Source organism: Rhinoraja longicauda, chromosome 7, assembly GCF_053455715.1.
Source record: "Rhinoraja longicauda isolate Sanriku21f chromosome 7, sRhiLon1.1, whole genome shotgun sequence".
Taxonomy (NCBI): domain Eukaryota; kingdom Metazoa; phylum Chordata; class Chondrichthyes; order Rajiformes; family Arhynchobatidae; genus Rhinoraja; species Rhinoraja longicauda.
Genome location: NC_135959.1, coordinates 51,447,534 through 51,472,402, shown reverse-complemented (window position 1 = coordinate 51,472,402; position 24,869 = coordinate 51,447,534). Strand labels below are relative to the sequence as shown.

General features: G+C 43.2%; 1 protein-coding gene and 1 long non-coding RNA gene across 5 annotated transcripts in view; one reads left to right on the top strand and one right to left on the bottom strand.

Moving 5' to 3' along the window:
- LOC144595284 (uncharacterized) overlaps positions 1 to 23,655 on the bottom strand; it is a 100,724-nt gene extending 77,069 nt beyond the window's left edge. For 2 of the 3 annotated variants that reach the window (XR_013547479.1, XR_013547480.1), the window contains exons 1-2: positions 23,518 to 23,655; positions 20,873 to 20,994 (exon numbers count right to left, since the gene is read on the bottom strand). This is a non-coding gene — a long non-coding RNA (uncharacterized LOC144595284). Of the gene's footprint in view, positions 1 to 11,593; positions 13,882 to 20,872; positions 20,995 to 23,517 lie in introns of those variants that run through there. The other variant, XR_013547481.1, reaches the window with a different exon arrangement.
- Positions 1 to 24,869, top strand: part of mrps9 (mitochondrial ribosomal protein S9) — a 179,251-nt gene that overhangs the window by 98,314 nt on the left and 56,068 nt on the right. The window contains exon 1 of one of the 2 annotated variants that reach the window (XM_078402589.1): positions 23,653 to 23,907. The exons of the other annotated variant lie outside the window; for it this stretch is intronic. Within the exon in view, the coding sequence (XP_078258715.1) occupies positions 23,800 to 23,907 (108 nt within the window). The 5' untranslated portion in view covers positions 23,653 to 23,799. Of the gene's footprint in view, positions 1 to 23,652; positions 23,908 to 24,869 lie in introns of those variants that run through there. 2 annotated transcript variants of the gene reach the window in all.

Genomic DNA, 24,869 nt, shown 5'->3' with positions numbered 1-24,869 from the left:
GGGCCCGTGCGATAGGGCAACTTCAAGCTGGTGTTCCGCAAAACCAAGTCGCGGCATTAATTGGAGTGAGCCCTAGTACCATCTCCAAAGTGAAGGCCAAGTTCCATATAACGGGGGATGTCAGAGACAGGCCGCGAAGTGGGCGTCCCAAGAAGACGACACCCGAAGAAGACCGTTTCCTCACCCTGTCAGCACTTAGGAACCGTAGGCTGTCTTCTACAGATTTGCAGGCAAGGTTTGCAGGACGATATGGCCGACGGCTCTCTGCCCAGACAATTCGGAACAGACTGCACGCAACCGATCTCCAGTCTCATAGGGCTGCCAGGAGGCCTGCCATGACTGCCCTTCACCGTCAGGCCCGTTTGCGCTGGTGTCGGCAACACGTGCACTGGAACCTGAACATGTGGAGGAACGTTATGTTCAGCGATGAGTCCAGATTCTGCCTACGGCAGTTGGATCATAGGGTCAAAGTGTGGAGAAGACGCGGAGAACGCTATGCTGATTGCTGCACCGATAGAGTAACATCTTTTGGTGGAGGCAGTGTGATGGTGTGGGGCGGCATCTCCCTCACTGGAAAAACGAGGCTTGTCATCATTGGAGGCAATCTCAATGCAGAGAGATATCGAGATGAGATTCTGCAACCAGTGGCAATCCCATATCTCCACAGTCTGGGATCGAACTCTATCCTCCAAGATGACAATGCTCACCCCCACAGAGCAGGGTTTCTCAGAGACTACCTCCAGAATTTGGGAGTGGAGAGGATGGAATGGCCTGCCAGCAGTCCTGACCTCAACCCCATTGAACACTTGTAGGATCAGCTTGGGCGTGCTGTTCATGCCAGAGTGACCAACACAACCACGTTGGCTGACTTGCGACAAATGCTGGTTGAAGAATGGGATGCCATCCCACAACAGTGTGTGACCAGGCTGGTGACCAGCATGAGGAGGAGGTGCCAGGCTGTTGTGGCTGTGTATGGTTCTTCCACACGCTACTGAGGCTCCTGTTTATTAAATGAATAAATTGTTAAATTGCCAATATGTCTTGTTTCTTCAGACTTCAATCATCCAATCCACCAAACAACACCGAACAGGAGTCAATGGCAGAATAAGCTGTTTGGCATTGGCAGAGAAGATTTGGCAGATTTTTCATGGGCGCAACCCACATACTCAGCTCTGCTGCTCATCCCACAAATGCATGTTCCTTACAAATGTGGCACCATTTAAAAGGGAAATAAACAGGCTTTCCAACGGTATAAGATTTATTGCCAAGAAGCATTGTTACAACAAAGAAATAATCTACCAAACACAAATTTCCTTACTTTTTGTGCTATGTTTATGATGCAACACAACTTTGGCTACAAACCAATATTTCCAGATTAGGGAGATTCAAGTAAAAAATATAAAAGATAAAAGAGAGAAGTAGGAGTGGCTATTCATTCCCTTAAGTCTGCTCTCCAGTTCATGGTGGAAGTTTTTGCCTTGGTTTCCTTTTTTCCCCCTTGTTTGGGTAGTTTACAACCCAGCATAATGAATGTTGAATTCTCTAATTTTACGTAACGTAAACAAACAGTCCCCACCACCCCCATTAAAAATCTCCGGTTTTCTATTCTTCCCGTCAAAATAGATAACCAAAGATTCCCATTGACCACGTCAAATATGATATACTTCCAAACTAGAAACACATGCACAACCCTACTCCTACCTCAATAATGGAGCACTACAGGTTACCTTTCGCACTGATTTTTTTTTTCCTAGATGTTTTGTGTATTGTCTTTTTTTGTTGCAGTATCTTTTCTTTCAACTGTCTTGCAGATACTATGTGCAATTCATGTGTACATTTTGTAGAATTTATGTTTTTGTGTGCTTGAGTCTCTGGGCATGCAATGCTGCTGCAAGCCAGATTTTCATTGGAATTATACCTCATCGTACTTGGGCAAATGGTAATGAACGCGACTTGATTTGCCTCTAACAGCCAGACAGGGACTGGGGCCAATAATATGGTCAATGTATTTCTCAAAAATGAATGGTTATTCCAGTGGTTAATGTAATAACATGCATTAGCAAGCAATGATTAATTTTCACATTATTATTTGTTTACCATTAGAATGGTCATGATCTTTTTGAATGATTGAGCAGGCTTAAATGGCCTGGTATGTTCTAAAAATCAAGCAATTGGAAATTGTGCCAAATTTATTAAAAATTATCAAATAAAAACCAGCAAATGCACAATTAAATCTATAAATTAAACTGACTTTTATATCTGCCAAATGGTAATTCAGTTCTTGATTTATAACAAATATATTCCCAAAGATCAAATTCTTCTGTGGAATAAGGTCTGTACACACAAATATTAAAAACATAAAGTGGGGAACAGTGGAGGTGGGGGGGAAGGGGGACAGTGGGGGGCAGAAGAGAGTGGGCGTGGGGAGGAGGGGAGAGGGGGTGGGAGGAGGGGAGAGGGGGTGAGGGGAGGGGAGGTGGAGGTCGGGGGAGGGGGAATAGGTGTGGGGAGGAGGGGAGGAGGGGAGAAGGGGTGGGAGGAGGGGAGAGGGGGTGGGGGAGAGGGGGTGGGGGAGGGAGGTGGAGGTCAGGAGAGGGGGAGGGGAAATAGGGGTGGAGAGGGGGGAATGGGGGTGGGGGCAGGGGAGGGACAAGTGGTGGGGGGTAGGGTGGATGGAGTGGGTCAGTGGGGGGAGGAGGGGGGATTGAGTGGGGGGGGGGGGTTGAGGGTGCTACACAAATACAGGAGAGGCTTTGAGTCCAGGGCTCATTCAGTGACGACACCCTCTCCCCTTCCCTGTTCCCCCTCTATGAGGAATGGGTCCAATGGGCCCACTTGGTCTAGTATTTACAAAAAAGGAACAGCAGATGCTGATTTATGCCAAAGATAGACACAAAATGCTGGAGTAACTCAGTTGGTCAAACCGCATCAGTCAGCATTGGTTTATTATTGTTATGTCTCCCAAGATATGATGAAAAATTATGCAGAAAGTAATGGCAGATACTGGTTTATACCGAGGATATACACAAAGTTCTAGAGTAACTCAGCGGGTCAGGCGGCATCTCTGGAGAAAAAGGATGGGTGACGTTTCGGGTCAGGGACCAAAGAAGGGTTCCGACTCGAATAGTCACCCATTCTTTTTTTCCAGAGATGCTGCCTGACCCACTGAGTTATTCCACCACTTTTATCAACGGTGAAAAATTGCATTATTTTGAGCAAAATTGGTTCTCTGAGGTACTTAAAGAAATTAGAATATGTAATGGGACTGATTTTTTTCAAATATCTAATATTTTTGAGTAATATTAATAAATGCAAACAATTGATCTGAAGTACTGCTCAATAGTTGTATTCGTACATCCTGGAAGTTGTTGCATGGAATAATGGCATGTGCAATGACCATTGTCAGACTTTGTATAATTTAAAAAGCAAGCCAGGGTTTACTAATGTCGCCATCATTAGGTGTCTGATTGTCAGGTCCTTCTTGCACATATCAATGGTCATGGCCTGGGATTCGCCCAAGGAAGAGAATATCAAGCTTAACAGTTCACTCGGCGGCACGCATTTCTACCTTTTTTCAATGGTCCGAAGACAGCGAAGGGTTGGTTGTACACTTTGACCTCACGGCTATAATTTGCTGATTAAAAATGCTTCCCTTTCAATGCTAGGACTGCTTTATTGTTTTGGTTTGCTGATAATGCCATTTAAAAATTTGCTTAAACATTCAGCATTTTTTTTCAGCGAATATATTAAAATAGAGGTGAGCCAAACTGTTATAGTTGTAATTCAATGTAAGTAGACACATTAATTGACAACATAAAGAGTAACTGGGAGGATCAATGGACTGATGGTAGCTGAATTTTTAAACAAAATCATAATTACAATTGGAACAAATTTATGTGCAAATCTATCTTGAAAGCCAATTGACATTGAAATAAGCCAAGAAGCAGGACTGGTAGACTCAGAGTCTAACAGCATTGAAACAGGCCCTTCGGCCCAACTTGCCTATGCCAACTAAGAGGCCCCATCTACACGAGTCCCACCTGCCCACGTTTGGCCATATTCCCCTAAACCTTTCCTATCCATGTTCCCATCAAATGTATTTTAAATGTTGTGATAATATCTGCTTCAACTACCTCCTCTGGCAGCTTGGTCCATATACCCACCACCATCTGTGTGAAAATGTCGCCCCTTAGGTTCCTATTAAATCTTTCTCCTCTCACCTTTTGACCATTTATTTGTTTGACATTATTTGAGTTTTATTTACATACAAGGGATAGGTTTAATATTTGGGTGCTGAACTATCTGAATTAAAATAAGGATTGCAATAAGTGAGCTGAATAAAGACAGGAGGCATTAAAGTTCAAGCAAAACATTATTTCAAATATGAGGCACTGCTGATTTCTATTAAACCACTCCTAAGGATTCTTAGAATATTACAGCTCAGATGGTCCACATTTGGCTTATTGTACTTGTACTGTATAGAGGAATGATCGGATGTGTTTGTGAAAATCATTTTATCGTTGAAAGAATACTCAAATGTGAACAAATATAATGAGTTTTGCACCATTACTTTGGTTCTACATGCCATAAAAACCATTTTAAACTGTGAATAAAACCAAAACCAATTTAAGTTTTGAGACAAGTGAAACAAAACAGCCAATCAGGATAATAATATTTGCACCAAATGTAATATTTTGTTTCGGAATAATAATTATACAGATATTACATAACATTTAGAGAACAGAAAATGTCACTCTGCCTGGGTGGTTCAGCTGCTGTTTTTGCACTGTATGGACTCTTCCATCCTTCTTCATACAACACATGAAAATATTCTTTTTTTTCTTCCCATGAAGTTTTTCTAAGTTCCATTTAAATGCATTAATGATAAATCAGCTCAGCTGTCAAGGTGGTAGTAGTTCTACATTATCATCACTTCATAAATTCCCCATTAGGTTTTTTGACCATATCTTATTGTTTATATGTCTAATTGTTACCCCCAAAATAGAATTCTTATCTAAATCTATTTAATCATTTCACAATCTTGTAAGCCTCCATCATCTTATCTTTCAGGTCTCTTTCTCTGGAAAAGAGTGCCCAGCTTATTCAATTTTCCTTGTTAGGTATAGGCTTCAGTTTGTATTATCATCATGGTTAACTCCTCAGAAAATGAAGCAGCAATGCCTCCTTGTAGCAAGACCAAGACCATATGCCGGTACAAGCTGGATAACTGGCATGTATTATTCACATACAAATGTAGACAGCAACCATATCCAAAAAGACTAACCAATTCCACATAATGTTTACTGGCATTGACGTCATCATACTGTAAACCCTCGCTATTACGGACCTCTGTAAAACGAGGCGTCTGTTTGTGATGATGGTTGGCGGGTGGCGTGCAGAGCGACGTTGGGCAGCAGAAAGGTGGCGGTGGGGAGAGAGCGAGCAATAAAACACTCTTGAAGAGCGTTGCATTGGACATGGGTTTGCAGCGGCTACCACAAAGTGAGGTCCCAAGGTGATAGATGTAGTCGCAGTGAACGCCATTGCACTTGCTCTGCCCTGGCAACATGTGCCTCAGTCGCCTGATAACGTTGCACCTCTCCCACAACCGCCAGTTACCCAATGAGCTGGCGTCATGTGGCGAAAGCTTCCAGTTGCGGGAACACAGACAGCAAACAGCATGAAGGCAGCGTGAGTAACGGGCCCGTCTCTGACTCACTGCGTGTGGGGCCAGGGACTCCGTGACTCCCCGGCCTGGGAATTCCCGCTGGTTAAACTTCCTTCCCCCCTCTGATGCCACGCTTCTTCCCACCTAGGTAATTTTTTACCCCCTCACTCGCTTACATTAGACAATCGACAATAATGGACACCATACCGCCCCCTCGTGTTCCGTTATAGCGAGGGTTTACTGTTTGCCATATCATTAAAGCCATAAACTAAAGTGAACTACAATGTAAATATTGTGGGTAAAATAATCAGTCAGCGGCCGGATATCTTGGAACATGCGATTGCCTCTTTCATCTGCAAAGGTACAAGTCAATTGAGATAGAGAGACGCAAAAGGCTGGAGTAACTTAGCGGAACAGGCAGCATCTCTGGAGAGAGGAAATGGGTGACGTTTTGGGTTATAGACAATAGACAATAGGTGCAGGAGTAGGCCATTCGACCCTTTGAGCCAGCACCACCATTCAATGTGATCATGGCTGATCATCCACAATCAGTGCCCCGTTCCTGCCCTCTCCCCATACCCCCTGACTCCGTTATCATTAAGAGCTCTATCTAAGGGTTGAGACCCTTCTTCAGACTGAGAGTTAGGAGAGCGGGAAACTGGAGATATGGATGGGTAGAAAGAGAATGTAAGGTATGAAAATGGCAAATCAAGCAGATGATTATCTCACTTAGCTGGATGAATGTAGCTCTATAGCTTTCAAGTCAAAGTAACCACTTTGGTAGTCCATCTACCACCTTAAATATTCACAACTTGGTGGACCATTTTGGGTGCCCCTGAAGCAATTCACTAAGGTTTCTTCAATGCCATTGTCCAAACTCGGTATTTCCACAAAATAGAAGAAAAAGAGATGCAGTTAAATGGCTACACCGCCATCTCCAAGTCATATTTCATATGTATCAAAGTTCCACCTTCATTACAGGGAAAAGAACAGAGGAAAATAAATACTGCATGATAGTTGTTCATCTGAAGAATGGAAATAATGTGGATAACTAACCAATATTAATTTCTTCTCAATTAGTACAGAGTGTTTTGAAAACGGAGAATTAAAATAGAAGCTGGCATAACCGAGCGATCATGTACAGATATCGACTCTCGGCTTGGGTATCAATTACTTCATTATCTTTTATAAATTAGATCATGTATTTCGCACTTCTGGTATTGTAATGTACATTTTTTGATAGATTATTCTCTCCAATGCCACATATATTTTCTATTTTTGCACTTTCATTGTTGTACGTCCATTGTTAATTATCAACACCATGTTCCGATGTACAATGCCAGATTTTAAACCAAGTGAAAATAACAGATGGTGTTGGAATGCATTAGAAAAGTGTAAGAAAACTTGTGCTAGTTCTGAACTTGACACATTGGTGTATCACCAAAAAAATGTCAAAATCAAATATACTATTGCAATCCATTATTACCTATTAAATTATCTCTCTCTGGTCTTTTATGTTTAGACTTGGAAAACAAAATGTTTTATATAAAGTGGAAAGAACTTCAGCCCCAGGATGGATATTTCTCCCACTTTTATCCAGTTTTCTGGCAATGTTGAAAGATGGGTCAAGGAAGCCCAGAGCCACACTGCTACCTATAAATGTTGTGTTGAAAATTTCCTTGTGATCGGCTAAATCTCCATCCACAACGGAGCCCATTCCAGTGAGTCATTTTCAAAAGCTGTTAACGAACAAAGTTCCAATTGCTTTCTGAGCTGCCCATGTCATGTCCTAAAATGAATTAATATAGTAATTGGTTGAATGACAATAACAATCGCTAGAGGTAGACACAAAGAACTGCATATGCTGGTTCATACCAAAGATAGACACAAACTGCTGGAGTAACTCAGCAGGTCAGGTAGTGTATCTGGAGAAAAGGGATGGGTGACGTTTCAGGTTGGGCTCCTTCTTCAGAATGCCAATCTGAAGAAGGATCCAGAAATTCCAGGATCTGCTGTAGGGAAAATGTAACAACATGTATAGGAAGATAGTTGATGGATAGAAAATAGAAATAGTGGAATAAAATTATTGTTTGGACTGAGTAAGACTGGGTCAGAACTAGGTGCACAGTCATTCTCACTGTGACAATTTCCATTAGTATGAGAGTTAGTGATCAGAGAACAGAAATTTAAAATAACTGGCAAAAAAAAGGATAGAAAAAGTGAAAGGCAACATGGTGGCACAGTGGTGGAGTTGCTGCCTTACTGAGCTTGCAGCACAGGAGATCCATGTTCGATCCTGACTACGGGTGCTATCTGTACGGAGTTTACATTCTCCCCAAGACATGCGTGGGTTTTCTCCGAGATCTTCGATTTCCTTGCACACTCCAAAGACGTACAGATATTCGGGTAAATTGGCTTGGTACAAGTGTAAATTGACCCTAGTGCGTGTCGGATAGTGTTAATGTGCGGGAATCGCTGGTCGGTGCAGACTCAGTGGGCAGAGGGGCCTGTTTCCGCTCTGTATCTCTAAACTATCTTCCAAGGAAAGGCAGAAGTGAATGAGTTCAATATTCTATGCCGTGTGATTCCATATTGATGATTTGGTCTTGGGCATAAAGTGAATAATGTCGAGGCAATGTACTTCTGAGGGGAAATAGCGTAGAAAGCTATACTGAAGGTTAAGATGCAAAGGCTGTTGAGGAACAAAATCTTCGTGGCATGTAATAAATAATCCTCTGAAAATATGAATAATTGGGTAAAGCATATTTTCAGCTAGAGCACAGAAGAAGAAATAATCGAGGTTGTTAAATTTCTGATGAATTACTCGGGAATAAATAGGGAAACATTATTACCTGGAGAATCATCCTGGTCAGTAGCTCTAAATGCACTACATAGCAGTGGCTGTACATTCTTCTCGACTCCCAAGATGTATTGTAATAACGTCAAAGGAATTGAGTTTTGGAAGTGTTCTAAAATGAGCAGTTGTTGCTACGTGGCAACTTTAGCAAAACCTTTTGGAGATGAATTTCTGGGCATATTTCTTCTGGATGCCGAATGGGTGACAAGGTATCATCAATTTGAAATTAATGAAGAGGGAAGTTAGATGAAATTCCTTTACAGGGATGATTGTTGAAGCATGAAATAGTTTGCCACAGGGAGTAGTGGAAAGAAATACAAATGGAAGTTTTCAATGAAAACTGTATAAATATTTGAGGCCGAAAAGGATATAAGATCACAAGGACAGAACAAGCAGAAAGATTAGTTTTGGTTTGCCACTGTAAAATGTATCACAGACACAAATAGCTTCCTTCTGTCCTGTAAACTTTCCTGATTCTATAGTTTTAAGCAATACACTTGAGTTTTATCTACCTGCAAATCTGTGCTTTCAGTACAATATATGTGTACTATCGAGAGCTCTACAAAAAGATACAAAGACATCTAAAACACATTTGATGAATTTCCACAAAATGGTTGTTTATTTAGCTTAAGGTGGTGAGGATTTATTTAAGGTGAGGTCTGGAAAATATAAGGGCAATCACACGAGGTACCAGATGGAGAAATTATGTCAGGGAACAGTGTTGTTTTATTTACATTAAAGATTTTAATTTAGAGATTCAATGAAAATTAGTTCCACTAGAAAGTTAGAATACAGGGGAGAATTCTCCTGTTTTTCTTCAAAATAATGCCATGGAATCATGCACGTCTACTGAGGTCCAAGAGGGTTTAGTTAATGCCATGCCGAAAAGAAAGTGGATCATTTGCCAATACTAGAGTGAATTATCAGTTTAGAGATTTGTCATAAGTGATAGGAGCACAATTAGGCCATTCAGCCCATCAAGTCTACTCTGCCATTCAATCATGACTGATCTATCTCTCTCTCCTGCCTTCTCCCCAAAACCCGATACCCGTACTAATCAAGAATCTATCTGCCTTAAAAATACCCATTTGTGTTCAGATCTATGGAATAAGACTTGAATCCTGTACCTTCTTATTCATAGTCAAGAGTGCAGCGTTCAAGACACAGTTCTCCAATCCTTGAAAAAGATGGAGACATAAAACCATTGAACTATGTGTCTCTCTTCGGTATAAACCAGCATCTGCAGTTCCTTCCCACACAAAAATGACCGGAGATGGTTGAAAGGAGAACAATGACCAACAAGTCAGCCTGTTGGAGCCACAGAGAGAAATAAGCCCTTCAGCCCATTGAGTCCATGCCAACCATCAATCACCCTAAAGATAGACACAAAATGTCAGAGTAACTCAGTAAGGCAGAATCCGTGGAGAACATTGATCGGCGGTGTTTTGGGTCGAAACCCTTCTCATACTGATTGGAGGGGGGGAGGGGGAGAAAAGAAAGCTGGGATAGAGAAGGGGCAGGACAGAACATGGCCAGAAATAAAACACAAGTGAGGGGGTTATTTGATAGGCAGATTGTTGGACAAAGGTGTGAGATGAGGAAATAGGTGTGGGCCCGAGAGGATAAAGATTTGCGAATTGTTAAGCTCCAGGATAGAAAAGTTGTGAATTGTGTATCCGTTGTAAGCAAGACCAGTGGGGGGAGAAACCAGTGTGAGATCAGCCAGCTTTCTTTTCTGCCCCCCTTCAATCAGTCTGAAGAAGGGTTTCAACCTGAAATGTCACCTATCCATGTTTTCCAGCAATGTTGCCTGACCCGCTGTATTACTCCAGCATTTTGTGTCTATCTTTGGTATTTTTCAGCATCTACAGTTCCTTATTAATACACGTTTACGCTAAATTGAACTATTTTTTTATTCACCCTACTTTTTAATCAACACGCCCAGATTCGACCACTCACCTACATACCAAGGACAACTAACAGAGGAAAATTAACCTACCACCCCACACAACTTTGCGAAGTGGCAGGGAAAGAGGACTCTGAGGAAACCTACGCTATAGCAGGAAGAACGTTCAAATTTGGCAGTCAGCACCCATGGTCAGGATTGCACTAGGGTCCCTGGTGTTGTGAGGCATATGCTCTACTAACTGTACCACTTTATCGCCATTCTGAAGAGATGCAGGAGATAATTTTGTTATCTGCAAGGCCAAGGTAGTAAGATAATTTTAATTAAGTCATTAAATCATCTGAAAATTATACTAAACTCAATTTTTTAATTAGTACAGGAAATATCGATCATAATTAGTTAATGCTAAATCAGAGAATAATCAATACATGAAATAAAATGCCATGAAGAGATAAAAATCTAGGAATTTGTTAGGAAAGAACTGGATACCCTATGTAACAGTGCAGGGTCTCTCTAGAAAAATGTAACATTGACAAAGGGCCTTCCATGCTGTCAAGTGTTATGTACTGCAAATATATGTCAGTGGAGGAATGACGGAAATTCAAAAAGAATGGAATTCATGATATACACTATGTTGTGAATGTTGAAGGATGAACTTGTTAAAATAAAAATGTATTCCTCTTCCAAGACAAGGGCAAAACAGAATTATATATCTGGCTTTGGGTATGTACATTAAATATTATAGGGCTTTTCATGGTTAGCAAACTTCAATAATTAGTAACTAGTGATTAGTTTCTTACCAGTTTATTACTTATTCCCTAAATTTAACTTGTATTCAAGCCTGAATGAATACTGAGATTATCCTGCCTCTGTGGCTGTTACTTGCATCTCTCGAAAGCAAAACCAAACACTCGCAAATCGCACGGCCAGATGGGCTGTGAAGTATGAAATAGAAATGTGGAAGATGGAGACAGGAGAAGAAAACAGCTGCCACCTCCTGCTCGCTTTCAAACTGAGCAAGATGACGTTCAGGGCACAGAGCCACAAACCACAGAATCACAACGCAACAAGTTAACGCATCCATGGAGAATATTAAAATCTTCTCTTGTCAATCAGTCTACTGGGACTTTAGAAATAAACACCACTGTTCAATTCAGTTCAGTTTTGTTTATTGTCACTTGTACAGAGGCACAGTATAAGCTTTTGTTGCAGGCTAACCAGTCAGCAGAAAGACAATATATGATTACAATCGATCCATCTACAGTGTATAGGAAAATAACTGCAGATGCTGGTACAAATCGAAGGTATCACAAAATGCTGGAGTAACTCAGCAGGTCAGGCAGCATCTAGGAGAGAGGGAATGGGTGACGTTTCGGGTCGAGACCCTTCTTCAGCCGGATCAATATATTCAATAGTTGTATGGGTAATGGGCTATAATGCATTATGTCCACTCGCTATGTTAATATCAGCATTAGAGGCAGTAGCATGTCAGCAGTATAGCTCCGATGATCCCGTACAACTCACGACTTTGTTGTATTTTGGCATGGATCGATCAATGCCAAAGTACATTTTAATTCACTTTTATTTACATGTTACTATAATTATAATAACATTTCAAAATAAACAGTAAAATTTAAAGGGTGCACAGGAAACATAAGGTCATAAGGAATAGGAGTGGAATTAGGCCATTTGGCCCATCAAGTCTACTCCAAAATTCAATCATGGCTGATCTATCTCACCTTCCTAACCCCATTCCCCTGCCTTCTCCCCATAACCTTGGACACCCGTACTAATCAAGAATCTATCTCTGCCTTAACAATATCCACTCACTTGGCATCCACAGCCTTCTGTGGCAAAGAATTCCACAGATTCACCACCCTCTGACTAAAGACATTTCTCCTCAGCTCCTTCCTAAAAGAACGCCCTTTAATTCTGAGGCTGTCCTCTAGTCCTACACTCTCCCACTAGTGGAAATGTCCTCTCCACATCCACTCTATCCAAGCCTTTTACTATTCTGTATGTTTCAATGAGGTCCCCCTTCATTCTTCTAAACTCCAGTGTGTACAGGCCCAGTGCCGACAGACGCTCATCATAGATTAACCTACTAATTCCTGGGATCATTCTCGGAAACCTACTCTGGATCCTCACCAGAGCCAGCACATCCTTCCTTAGATATGGTGCCCAAAATTGCTCACAATATTCCAAATGCGGCCTTACCAGCACCTTCTAGAGCCTCAACATTACATCCCTGGTTTTGTATACAAGCCTGAAATAAATGCTAGCATTGAGTTTGCTTTCTTTACTACCGATTAGACTTGCAGATTAACTTTTTGGGAATCCTGCACCAGCACTCCCAATTCCCTTTGCACCTCTGATTTCTGAATTCACACCCCATTTCGAAAATAGTCTACGTCTTTATTCCTACTACCAAAATGCACGACTCCACATTATATTCCATTATATTCCATCTGCCACTTCTCTGCCCACTCTCCCAACCTGTCCAAGTCCTTCCACAGAGTCCCTGCTTTCTCTACACTACCTGCCCCTCCACCTATTTTCGTATCATCCGCAAACTTTGCCACAAAGCCTTCAATCCCCTCGTCCAAATCATTAATATACAATGTGAAGAGTAACGGCCCCAGCACCGACCCTTGTGATACTCCATTAGTCACTGGCAGCCAACTGGAAAGAGCCCCCTTTATTGCCACACTTTGTCTTCTGCCAACCAGCCAACCTGCTATCCATCTGCCCTTTGATACCTTGAGCTCTCATCTTCCTAAGCAGCCTAACGTGTGGCACCTTACCAAAGGCTTTCTGAAAATCTAAGTAAACAACATCTACTGACTCTCCTTTGTTTGTCCTGCTATTTACTTCTTCAAATAATTCCAGCAAATTTGTCAAGCAAGACCTACCCTTCACGAAGCCATCCTGACATCGGCCTATATTATCGTAACATGACCCTGGTCATTCTAAAGGTAGCACGGGAAATGGATTCCGTCTGCGAGTTGAAAGACAGTGTGGTAGCCTGAACCCACAGAGGGATATGAAAATGGTGTTTTGAATTTATGACTATGATATCCTCCCTAGTGACAGAGCCTGGATAAATGTTTGAATACACATGGTATCCAAAGGTAGTCGAAACCTGCAAATCTACCTAACATAGAATTAATGGCTTTAGATGTAAAACGGTACCTAATAACAGTTCTATACATCTAATGAGTATTCAATCCATCTGCTGATTGTAGGTTTAGGGAATGGGTATTCCTATTCTCCAGAGATGCTACCTGTGACCGCTGAGTTACTTCAGCATTTTGTGTCCATCTTTGGTATAAACCAGCATCTGTAGTCCCTTCTTATTACAATGAATGAAAGTGTTGTCTTTCCGATGGTTGAGTATTTCTTGGACACAAACAGAAAATGCTGGGAACACACAGCTTGGTCAGGCAGCATCTGTGGAAAGAGAAACTGATTTAAGCTTTCATCAGAATTTTTTTTCTAGGTCCTTGTTCAAAACTCTCTGAATATCTCCAATTTTTTTTTTGGCAGTCGCTCAGGATGGTTTGACAGCACTGTGCCTCTATTCGCTGGAGTTTAGAGGAATGAGGGGGGACCTCTCTGAAATATACAGAATGGTGAAAGACTTGGATAGAGTGGATGGGGAGAGATTGTTTCCACTAGTGGGAAAGTCTTGGACCAACATGGAAACATAGGAACATTGGAACAGAGGGATCTGGGAATAACTGTGCATTGTTCCCTGAAGGTGGAATCTCATGTGGATAGGGTGGTGAAGAAGGCGTGTGGTATGCTTGCCTTTATAAATCAGAGCATCGAATATAGAAGTTGGGATGTAATGTTGAAATTGTACAGGGCATTGGTGAGGCCGAATCTGGAGTATGGTGTGCAGTTCTGGTCGCCAAATTATAGGAAGGATGTCGACAAAATGGAGAGGGTACAGAGGAGATTTACTAGAATGTTGCCTGGGTTTCAGCACTTAAGCTACAGAGAGAGGTTGAACAGGTTGGGTCTTTATTCTTTGGAGCGTAGAAGGTTGAGGGGGGACTTGATAGCGGTTTTTAAAATTTTAAGAGGGACGGACAGAGTTGACGTGGGTAGGCTTTTCCCTTTGAAAGTGGGGAAGATTCCAACAAGGGGACATAACTTCAGAATTAAGGGACAAAAGTTTAGGGGTAACATGAGGGGTAATTTCTTTACTCAGAGGGCGGTGGCTGTGTGGAATGAGCTTCCGGTGGAAGTGGTGGCGGCAGGCTCGATTTTATTATTTAAGAGTAAATTGGATAGGTATATGGATGGGAGGGGATTGGAGGGGTATGGTCTGAGAGCAGGTAGATGAGTCTAGGTCAGAGAAAGTGGTCAGCGTGGACTGGTAGGGCTGAACGGGCCTGTTTCCGTGCTGTAATTGTTATATGGTTATATGGTTATAGAAAATAGGTACAGGAATAAGCCATTCGGCCCTTCGAGCCATTCAATATAATCATGGCTGATCATTCAAAATCAGTACCCCGTTCCTGCTTTTTCCCCATATCGCTTGATTCTGTTAGCCCTAAGAGCGAAATCTAACTTTCTCTTGAAAACATCCAGTGAATTGGCCTCCACTACCTTCTGTGGCAGGAGAATTCCACAGATTCACAACTCTCTGGGTGAAAAGGTTTTTCCACATCTCACTCCTAAATGGCCTGCCCCTTATTCTTAAACTGTGACCCCTGGTTCTGGACTCCCCCAACTTGGGGAACATTTTTCCTGCATCTAATCTGTCCGATCCCTTAAGAATTTTATATGTTTCTATAAGCAGCAGCAGCAATCAGCAGTAGCAGCAGTAGCAGCAGCAGCAGCACCACCGCCAAGCTGTGTTACTTGGGAAGTATTGTGTGGGTTAGTAAGGAGTAAGACCTGTGTGATCTCCCGGACAAGTTTCGATTGCCTAGCTTGGGGTCGGAGAGGAATTTCCCGGATTTTTTTTCCCAAATTGGCCTGGGTTTTTTATCCGGTTTTTCGCCTCTCCCAGGAGATCACTCAGTTCTTTTGGGTGGGCGGTTGGAGCGGTTGGAGTAGCGACCGGGCGGTAGGTTTAGAAACCGAGCACGGGGCTTTGTTTGGGGAGTATGAGTGCCAGGGCAGTTTATTGTTCTGGGTGTCGGATGTGGGGAATCTGGGAGTCTGATAGTCTTCCAGACATCCACATCTGCGCCAGGTGCGACGAGATGGGGCTCCTAAGGGACCGTATTAGGAACCTGGAGCGGCAGATTGATGACCTCCGTCTGGTCAGGGAGAGTGAGGAGGTTATAGAGAGGAGTTACAGAGAGGTGGTCACTCCAAGACCACGGGAGGTAGACAAGTGGGTCACGGTTAGGGGGGGCAAGGAGCAGAGGCAGGGACTAGAGAGTACCCTAGTGGATGTACCCCTTGGTAATAAATACTCCTGTTTAAGTGTTGTTGGGGAGTACAGCCTACCTGGGGGCAGCGACGGCGCCCGGGCCTCTGGCACGGAGTCCGGCCCTGTTGCTCAGAAGGGTAGGGAAAGGAAGAAGAGAGCGATAGTAATAGGGGACTCTATAGTGAGGGGGTCAGATAGGCGATTCTGTGGACGCAGTCGGGAGACCCGGATGGTGGTTTGTCTCCCTGGTGCCGGTGTCCGGGATGTGTCTGAGCGTGTCCAGGATATCCTGAAAGGGGAGGGAGAGGAGCCAGAGGTCGTGGTACATATAGGTACCAACAATATAGGTAGGATAAGGGAAGAGGTCCTGAAAGGAGAATTTAGGGGGCTAGGAAGAGAGTAAAAAAAAAGGACTTCCAAAGCAATAATCTCAGGCTTACTGCCTGTGCCACGCGATAGTGAGAATAGGAATGGAGTGAGGTGGAGGATAAATACGTGGCTGAGGGACTGGTGCAGGGAGCAGGGATTCAAGTTTCTGGATCATTGGGACCTCTTCTGGGGGAAGTATGACCTGTACAAAAAGGACAGGTTGCATCTGAACCTGAGGGGAACCAATATCCTGGCGGGGAGATTTGCTAAGGTAATTGCGGAGACTTTAAACTAGTATGGTTGGGGGGAGGGATTCAAACACAGATAGCTAATAGGCAGTGTGTGAGGCAGGAGGCAGAAAAGGGAAACACTCAGACCCAATATGTAGGAGAGAAAGAAGGGAAAAGAAATAAATTGAGAATAAGAAATGATGGGTCCCTTAAATGTGTATATTTTAATGCTAGGAGCATTGTAAGAAAGGTGGATGAGCTTAGAGCCTGGATTGACATCTGGAAGTATGATGTTGTGGCGATCAGTGAAACATGGTTGCAGGAGGGTTGCAATTGGCAATTAAATATTCCAGGATTTCATTGTTTCAGATGTGATAGAATCGGAGGGGCAAGAGGTGGGGGTGTTGCATTGCTTGTCAGGGAGGATATCACAGCAGTGCTTTGGCAGGACAGACTAGAAGGCTCGATTAGGGAGGCTGTTTGGGTGGAACTCAGAAATGAGAAAGGTTTAGCAACACTTATAGGGGTGTATTATAGACCGCCAAATAGGGAACGAGAATTGGAAGAGCAAATATGTAAGGAGATAGCAGATATTAGTAGTAAGCACAGGTATGTAGGTTAATTGGCTGGGTAAATGTAAAATGTAAAAATTGTCCCTAGTGGGTGTAGGATAGTGTTAATGTACGGGGATCACTGGGCGGCACGGACTTGGAGGGCCGAAAAGGCCTGTTTCCGGCTGTATATATATGATATGATATGATAGTAGTGATTGTGGGTGATTTCAATTTTCCGTACATAGACTGGGAATCACATTCTGTTAAAGGGCTGGATGGTTTGGAGTTTGTAAAATGTGTGCAGGATAGTTTTTGGCAGCAATACGTAGAGGTACCGACCAGAGAAGGGGCAGTGTTGGGAAATGAGACGGGTCAGGTGACGGAGGTATGTGTTGAGGAGCACTTTGGGTCTAGTGATCACAATGCCATTAGTTTCAATATAATTATGGAGAAGGTCAAATCTGGACCAAGGGTTGAGATTTTGGATTGGAGAAAGGCTAATTTTGAGGAGATGAGAAAGGATTTAAAAGGAGTGAAATGGGACATTTTGTTTTATGAAAAGGATATAATAGAGAAATGGAGGATATTTAAAGGTGAAATTTTGAGAATCCAGAGTCTTTATGTCCCTGTTCGGTGGAAAGGAAAGAATAATAATTTGAAAGAGCCGTGGTTTTCCAGGGAAATTGGACACTTGGTTCGGAAAAAGAGGGAGATATACAATAAATATAAGCGGCAGGGAGTAAATGAGGTTCTTGAGGAATATAAAGAATGTAAAAGGATTCTTAAGAAGGAAATTAGAAAAGCGAAAAAAAGATATGAGGCTGCTTTGGCAAGTAATGTAAAAGTAAACCCCAAGGGGTTCTACAGATATGTCAATAGCAAAAGGATAGCGAGGGATAAAATTGGTCCATTAGAGAGTCAGAGTGGACAGCTATGTGCTGCGCCGGAAGAAATGGGGGAGATATTAAACAATTTTTTTTCTTCGGTATTCACCGAGGAGAAGGATATTGAATTATGTGAGGTAAGCGAAACAAGTAGAGTAGTGATGGAAATTATGAGGATTAAAGAAGAGGAGGTACGGACACTTTTGAAAAATATAAAAGTGGATAAGTCTCCAGGTCTTGATAGGATATTCCCTAGGACATTGAGGGAAGTTAGTGCAGAAATAGCAGGGGCTATGACGGAAATATTTCAAACGTCATTAGAAACGGGGATGGTGCCGGAAGATTGGCGCATTGCGCATGTTGTGCCCTTGTTTAAAAAAGGTTCTAAAAGTAAACCTAGCAATTATAGACCTGTTAGTTTGACGTCTGTGGTGGGAAAATTAATGGAAAAGATACTTAGGGACAATATATATAATTATATGGATAAACAAGGCCTGATTAGAAACAGTCAACATGGATTTGTGCCTGGAAGGTCATGTTTGACTAATCTTCTTGAATTTATTGAAGAGGTTACCAGGGAAATTGATAAGGGCAAGGCTGTGGATGTTGTCTATATGGACTTTAGTAAGGCATTTGACAAGGTTCCACATGGTAGGTTGATTAAGAAGGTTAAATCGTTGGGTATTAATAGTGAGGTTGCAAGATGGATTCAACAATGGCTGAATGGGAGATACCAGAGGGTAATGGTTGACAACTGTATGTCAGGTTGGAGGCCAGTGTCTAGTGGAGTACCCCAAGGATCTGTGTTGGGTCCACTGTTGTTTGTCATTTACATTAATGATCTGGATGATGGTGTGGCAAATTGGATTAGTAAATATGCAGATGATACTAAGATAGGTGGTGTAGTTAATAATGAAGTAGAGTTTCAAAGTCTACAGAGAGACTTGGGCCTTTTGGAAGGGTGAGCTGAAAGATGGCAGATGGAGTTTAATGCTGATAAGTGTGAGGTGCTGCATTTTGGTAGGACAAATCAAAATAGGACGTACAGGGTGAATGGTAGGGAATTGAGGAGTGCAGTGGAACAGAGGGATCTGGGAATAACTGCATTGTTCCCTGAGGGTGGAATCTCATGTGGATAGGGTGGTGAAGAAGGCATTTGGTATGCTTGCCTTTATAAATCAGAGCATCGAATATAGAAGTTGGGATGTAATGTTAAAATTGTACAGGGCATTGGTGAGGCCGAATCTGGAGTATGGTGTGCAGTTCTGGTCACCAAATTATAGGAAGGATGTCGACAAAATGGAGAGGGTACAGAGGAGATTTACTAGAATGTTGCCTGGGTTTCAGCACTTAAGCTACAGAGAGAGGTTGAACAGGTTGGGTCTTTATTCTTTGGAGCGTAGAAGGTTGAGGGGGGACTTGATGGAGGTTTTTAAAATTTTAAGAGGGACGGACAGAGTTGACGTGGGTAGGCTTTTCCCCTTGAGAGTGGGGAAGATTCCAACAAGGGGACATAACTTTAGAATTGAGGGACAAAAGTTTAGGGGTAACATGAGGGGTAATTTCTTTACTCAAAGGGTGGTGGCTGTATGGAATGGGCTTCCGGTGGAAGTGGTGGAGGCAGGCTCGATTTTATTATTTAAGAGTAAATTGGATAGGTATATGGATGAGAGAGGATTGGAGGGTTATGGTCTGAGAGCAGGTAGATGAGACCAGGTCAGAGAGTGTGGTCGGCGTGGACTGGTAGGGCCGAACGGGCCTGTTTCCGTGCTGTAGTTGTTATATGGTTATATGGTAAGATCCCCTCTCATCCTTCTAAACTCCAGTGGATACAAACCCAGTCGGCCCATTCTTTCATCATATGTCAGTCCCACCTTCCCGGGATTAACCTGGTGAACCTACGCTGCACTCCCTCAAGAGCAAGAATGTCCTTCCTCAAATTAGGAGACCAAATACACACAATACTCCTGGTGTGGTCTCACCAGGGCCCTGTACAACTGCAGTAGGACCTCCTTGCTCCTAAACTCAAATCCTCTCGCAATGAAGGCCAACATGCCATTAGCTTTCTCCACTGCCTGCTGTACCTGCATGCTTACTTTCAGTTACTGATGTACAAGGACACCCAGTTCTTGTTGCACCTTCCCTTTTCCTCATCTGACACCATTCAGATAATAATCTGCCTTCCTGTTCTTGCCACCAAAGTGGATAACCTCACATTTACCCACATTATACTGCATCTGCCATGTATCTGCCCACTCACCCAACCTATGCAAGTAGGGTTGCCAACTTCCTCACTCCCAAATACGGGACAAGGTGACATCACCGCCCCGCGCCCCATGTGACCTCACCTAGCCACGTGCTCCCGCTCCACCAATGGCGGCCGCCCGGGCCAGGAGGCGGGTTGCTCTGCAACCTCGACCACGTTCTAATCAAGCCATCAGTAGACTGTGCATAGGCTGAAGGATGCAAAATGAGCCTGCAAAGCAAATGCCCAGCCATTTTCTAAAACAAATCATAGGGAGGCCAGTGGTGGTTAAACTGAACTCGGGTGTGGATTACCGAGGTGATTAGCTTGTTTGGATGGATATATGAACATAGCACTAGAACAGACAAATGAATATATAAACGGTCAGCTTAAGAACAAATATGGAGATGCATTTATTCGAGGCAACAATGTGTTGCACATCAGCACACAGAAGAGAACACTTTAGATGATGTGTAGACCAGGGATGGGCAACCTTCTTGTTACTGCCGGCCGGATCATGAATTAATGAACAAGCAGTTAGTTTACATAAAAAAGCAAAAATATACTTATTTTATTCAAACACAACTTATTATATTGTGCATTAAAAAATTAAAGGCTAAAACTTATGAAACAATTTGTCCTTAACTAAGGTTCACCATTTGTGATTAAAAACATATTTAATCCGAATAAACACCAACAATTGTGCAGTATCGGTAAACATCTGTTGACTCATCAAAAGCGAAGGAAAACCATTCAAAATCATTTACCTTGTTTGTTAATTGACTATTTATGTTGTTCCAAATGTCCTCAATCCTTTGAGCAACGTTACTCGCCGACAGGCTAATAGTTTTAAACAAGTTTATTTTTTCTGGGCACATTTCTTCGGCTGCTGCAATCAAACACGATATTATTAACTCACCATCGTTAAACGGTTTCCTTTGCTTAGCTAACAAATGAGCCACTCAGAAACTTACCTCTGTTGCAGCCTCATTTTCATTTGATATTTTTGAAAAAATTCTGCTGAGATATTATGTTTTAAATTTTCTAATTTTTCTGACCGTTGCTTTCCTGAGAGTTGGGAATATTGTGATGAGTGCTTAGTCTGGTAATGTCAATGTATATAATGTCACTGCAAAATCAACACAATGCTTTGCCATCTAATTCAGTAACAAAATAATCCACACTCCATTGTTCCTTAAAAGCACGACATTCCAAGTCTACTTTTTTCTTCTTTTCTTGTTTTGACATGGTGGGTATGCACTGGTAAAATATTTTTAAAATATAGAATGTTGCTGTACGGAGAGGGGTGTAGCGCTCCAAACGCTCTCGAGTTATATCTGTTCTCTGGGCATCTTCGGTTTTCTGGTGCGTCGAGCAGCAGTGCGAAGCGATGAGAACACATACAAATACGTGAATGATAGCTTCACAATACATAGACGGTACATTAACAAATGAGCGTGGCTGTGTTCCAATAAAACTATTTATGCACACTGAAATTTGAATTTTATATAATTTTAACATCTCCTGATATATTATTCTCCTTTTGATTTTTTTTTCAACCTTTTAAAACTGGAAAAATCATTATTAACTCACAAAAACAGGTGGCGGGCCGGATCTGGCCCGCGGGCCGTAGGTTGCCGACCCCTGTTGTAGACTGAAGATTGATTTTTGATTTGAAAGGCATCATTTTTTTAATGTAACAAAACTTTTCTTTAACTCTTGAAAATTTAGTTTTCTACACTCTGTGACTGTTGGTTTCTCGATAAAGAATGATTTAGTCCATATATTTGTTTACTTTAATGGCTGTGATGTATGTGTCTTATTCTGACTGGTACTGGCCTATTTTGGAAGTATTGAACACAATTAAAGGAACATTCAGTAGAAACCGTATTACACTGGCCTCGTGGCAGCGTTGGGATGCGTTGATAATTTAAGCGGTAATGCTTTATTGTTTAATTAAAATTGCTTTCCTGTGGTATATTAAGATTTACACCTGCTCTGTTGAGCAGATGCACTCGCTCACCTGAGCTGGCTTGTTAGTATCTCCCCTGTTAGTAGCTACCCTGTGCACTTTCTCTCCTATTTATCTTGAAGTAAGGTCCATTGAGTCAGCTTTTTTGTATTCTGAGAGAGAGAGAGAGAGAGAGAGAGAGAGAGAGAGAGAGAGAGAGAGAGAGAGAGAGAGAGAGAGAGAGTACAGTGGATACCGAAGAGGCGAGCTTCAGGAATCAGAACCGAAGATGCTGGCGTCCGGCGAGATTTTGCAGGGAGATAAGAGAACCGTGTTAGCCTTTCAGTGGGAGGAAGCGATGAGGGAGGGACTTGTGAGGAATCTTGCAGGAGGCGTGATGGACATCGAACAGCAACAGATCTGATGAGCTGGTTGATAAAATCTCAGAGCTGCTACCTGCTGTGACAATTCGCCAGGTATTCGCTCCTGCGAGGGCTGGCACTTGGAAAATATAAGGGGCGTCGGTGCTCAGGGAATTTGTGAGTGCTCCGCCTCTGAGCGAACGGGGCAGTGGGGGTGGGATGGGCATTTGAGAGACGCCAAATAGATTTAATAATTAAAACGTGGAAATTAAAAACACTCCCAAGGGAGAGGAGAGAGAGGGAGGGGGGAAACTAACCCAGAGAATGAAAAGCCACAAGTACCTGGCGGTCCAACCCTGAACACTGCTGGTAGCACTCAATAGGGGACAAGGGCTGTCCCATACAGGACAACCCAATTTAGCACAAAGTACGGAATGTCCTGGCTAATACGGGACAGTTGGCAACCCTATATGCAAGTCACCCTGCAGCCTCATAACATCCTCCTCGCAGCGCACACTGCCACCCAGCTTTGTGTTATCCGCAAACTTGGAGATGTCACATTTAATTTCCTCATCTAAATTGTTAATTTATATGGTAAACAACTGGGATCCCAGCACCGAGCCTTGCGGCACCCCAGCAGTCACTGTCTGCCATTCTGAAAGGGACCCGTTAATTCCTACTCTTTGCTTCCTGTCTGCCAACCAGTTCTCTATCCATGTCAATACCCTAACCCCAATACAATGTGCTCTAATTTTGCACACTAATCTCTTGTGTGGGACCTTGTCAAAGGCTTTTTGAAAGTCCAGACACTGGAGGTCATAGCCTTAGAATTAAAGGACGTACTTTTTGGAAGGAGGTGAGGAGGAATCTATTTAGTCAAAGGGTGGTGAATCTGTAGAATTATTTGCCATGGAAGGCTGTGGAGGCAAAGTCAGTGGATATATTTAAGGTAGAGATAGATTCTTGATTAGTACAGGTGTCAGAGGTTATGGGGAGAAGGGGGTTAGGATGGAGAGATGGATCTGCCATGATTGAATGGCGGGGTAGACTTGATGGGCCGAATGACCTAATTCTCTTCCACTCTTGGCTGGATGCTCACCTGGCGTCGCCCAGCGCCCGTCGCCATGGTTACCCTCCAGGCCCAGTTACGCGTGCGTACCTCCTCCGGCTCTTGCGCCGCTCATCTCCAAACACGGGGCCCCGTCCCTTGCCCCGCCTCTTCCCCCGCCCCCGTCACCGAGCAGCTCACTCCGACCGAGTCCGACGTCAGCATTGAACCGTCGGCGCGCTGCGACATGTTTGCCGCCGCTGCGTGAAGCGGCGGGTGAGAGGTCACCCAGCGGACGTGCGTGCACAGCCAGTGCCGGCGGCGGACAGGGACATGGCGGCGGCGGGCGGTGGGGCATTCAGTGCGTTGCTGCAGCGATGTCGGCGGTGCGCGGTGCTGCTGCCGCTACAGACTGCACCCACGGCGGGCTGGATGCCATCTGTGAGTGCCAGCCTTTACTGCATCATCCGGCTTCTTCTCGTGGACGTGATTTAGACGTTAAGGGGAGAGAAATGAGGCCTGGCATTGGAGCCTTCTGCAGAAACAAGGAACTGCAGGTGCTGGTTTACAAAACAAAAAGGACACAAAGTGCCGGAGTCTGAGGATGGGTACCGATCCGAAACGTCACTTATGCAGAATTACTCCAGCACTTTGTGTCCTTTATTGAAACCTTCTCCCTAATCTCATTCACCCAATCACCCCCAGCTCCAGCAGCAACCTCACATGGTCCTGCAGGTGTGATATATGTGTCAGACGGTGACCTATGTGTTCTGACCTTTAGAAAGGAGATGAGGAGGAATTTCTTTAGTCAGAGGATGGTGTATTGTGGAATTCATTGCCCCAGATGGCTGTGGAGCCTAAGTCATTGGGTACGTTTATAGTGGAGATTGACAGATTCTTGATTTAGTAAGGGTGTTAAAGGTTATGGGGAGAAGGCAGGAGAATGTGTTTGAGAGGTAAATATAGATTTACCTTGATTGAACTATGGAGTAGACTTGATGGGCTGAGTGGCCTAATTTGTTCTGATGACTTATGAATTAAGAAGCCTTAAAGCTGTGGCATCTTAACACTTTAGAACAGTGTACATGGAATGGCAGACACAAAATGCTGGAGTAACTCAGGTAGCATCTCTGGAGAGAAGGAATGGGTGACGTTTTGGGTCGAGACCCTTCTTCAGACTGACCCTACTTCAGACAAGGAATGATACACTGTTAAGTTGTGCAAACACAATTGTTGGAGTAACCCGTAGACATAAGTTACTGCAGATGCTGGTTTACAATGAAAGACACAATGTGCTGGAGTAACCCAGTGGGTCAGGCTGCATCTGTGGAGGGAATGGACAGATGATGTTTTGTATAAAGACCCTTCTTCAGACTGTCCATTCCCTCACATCTGCTGCCTGT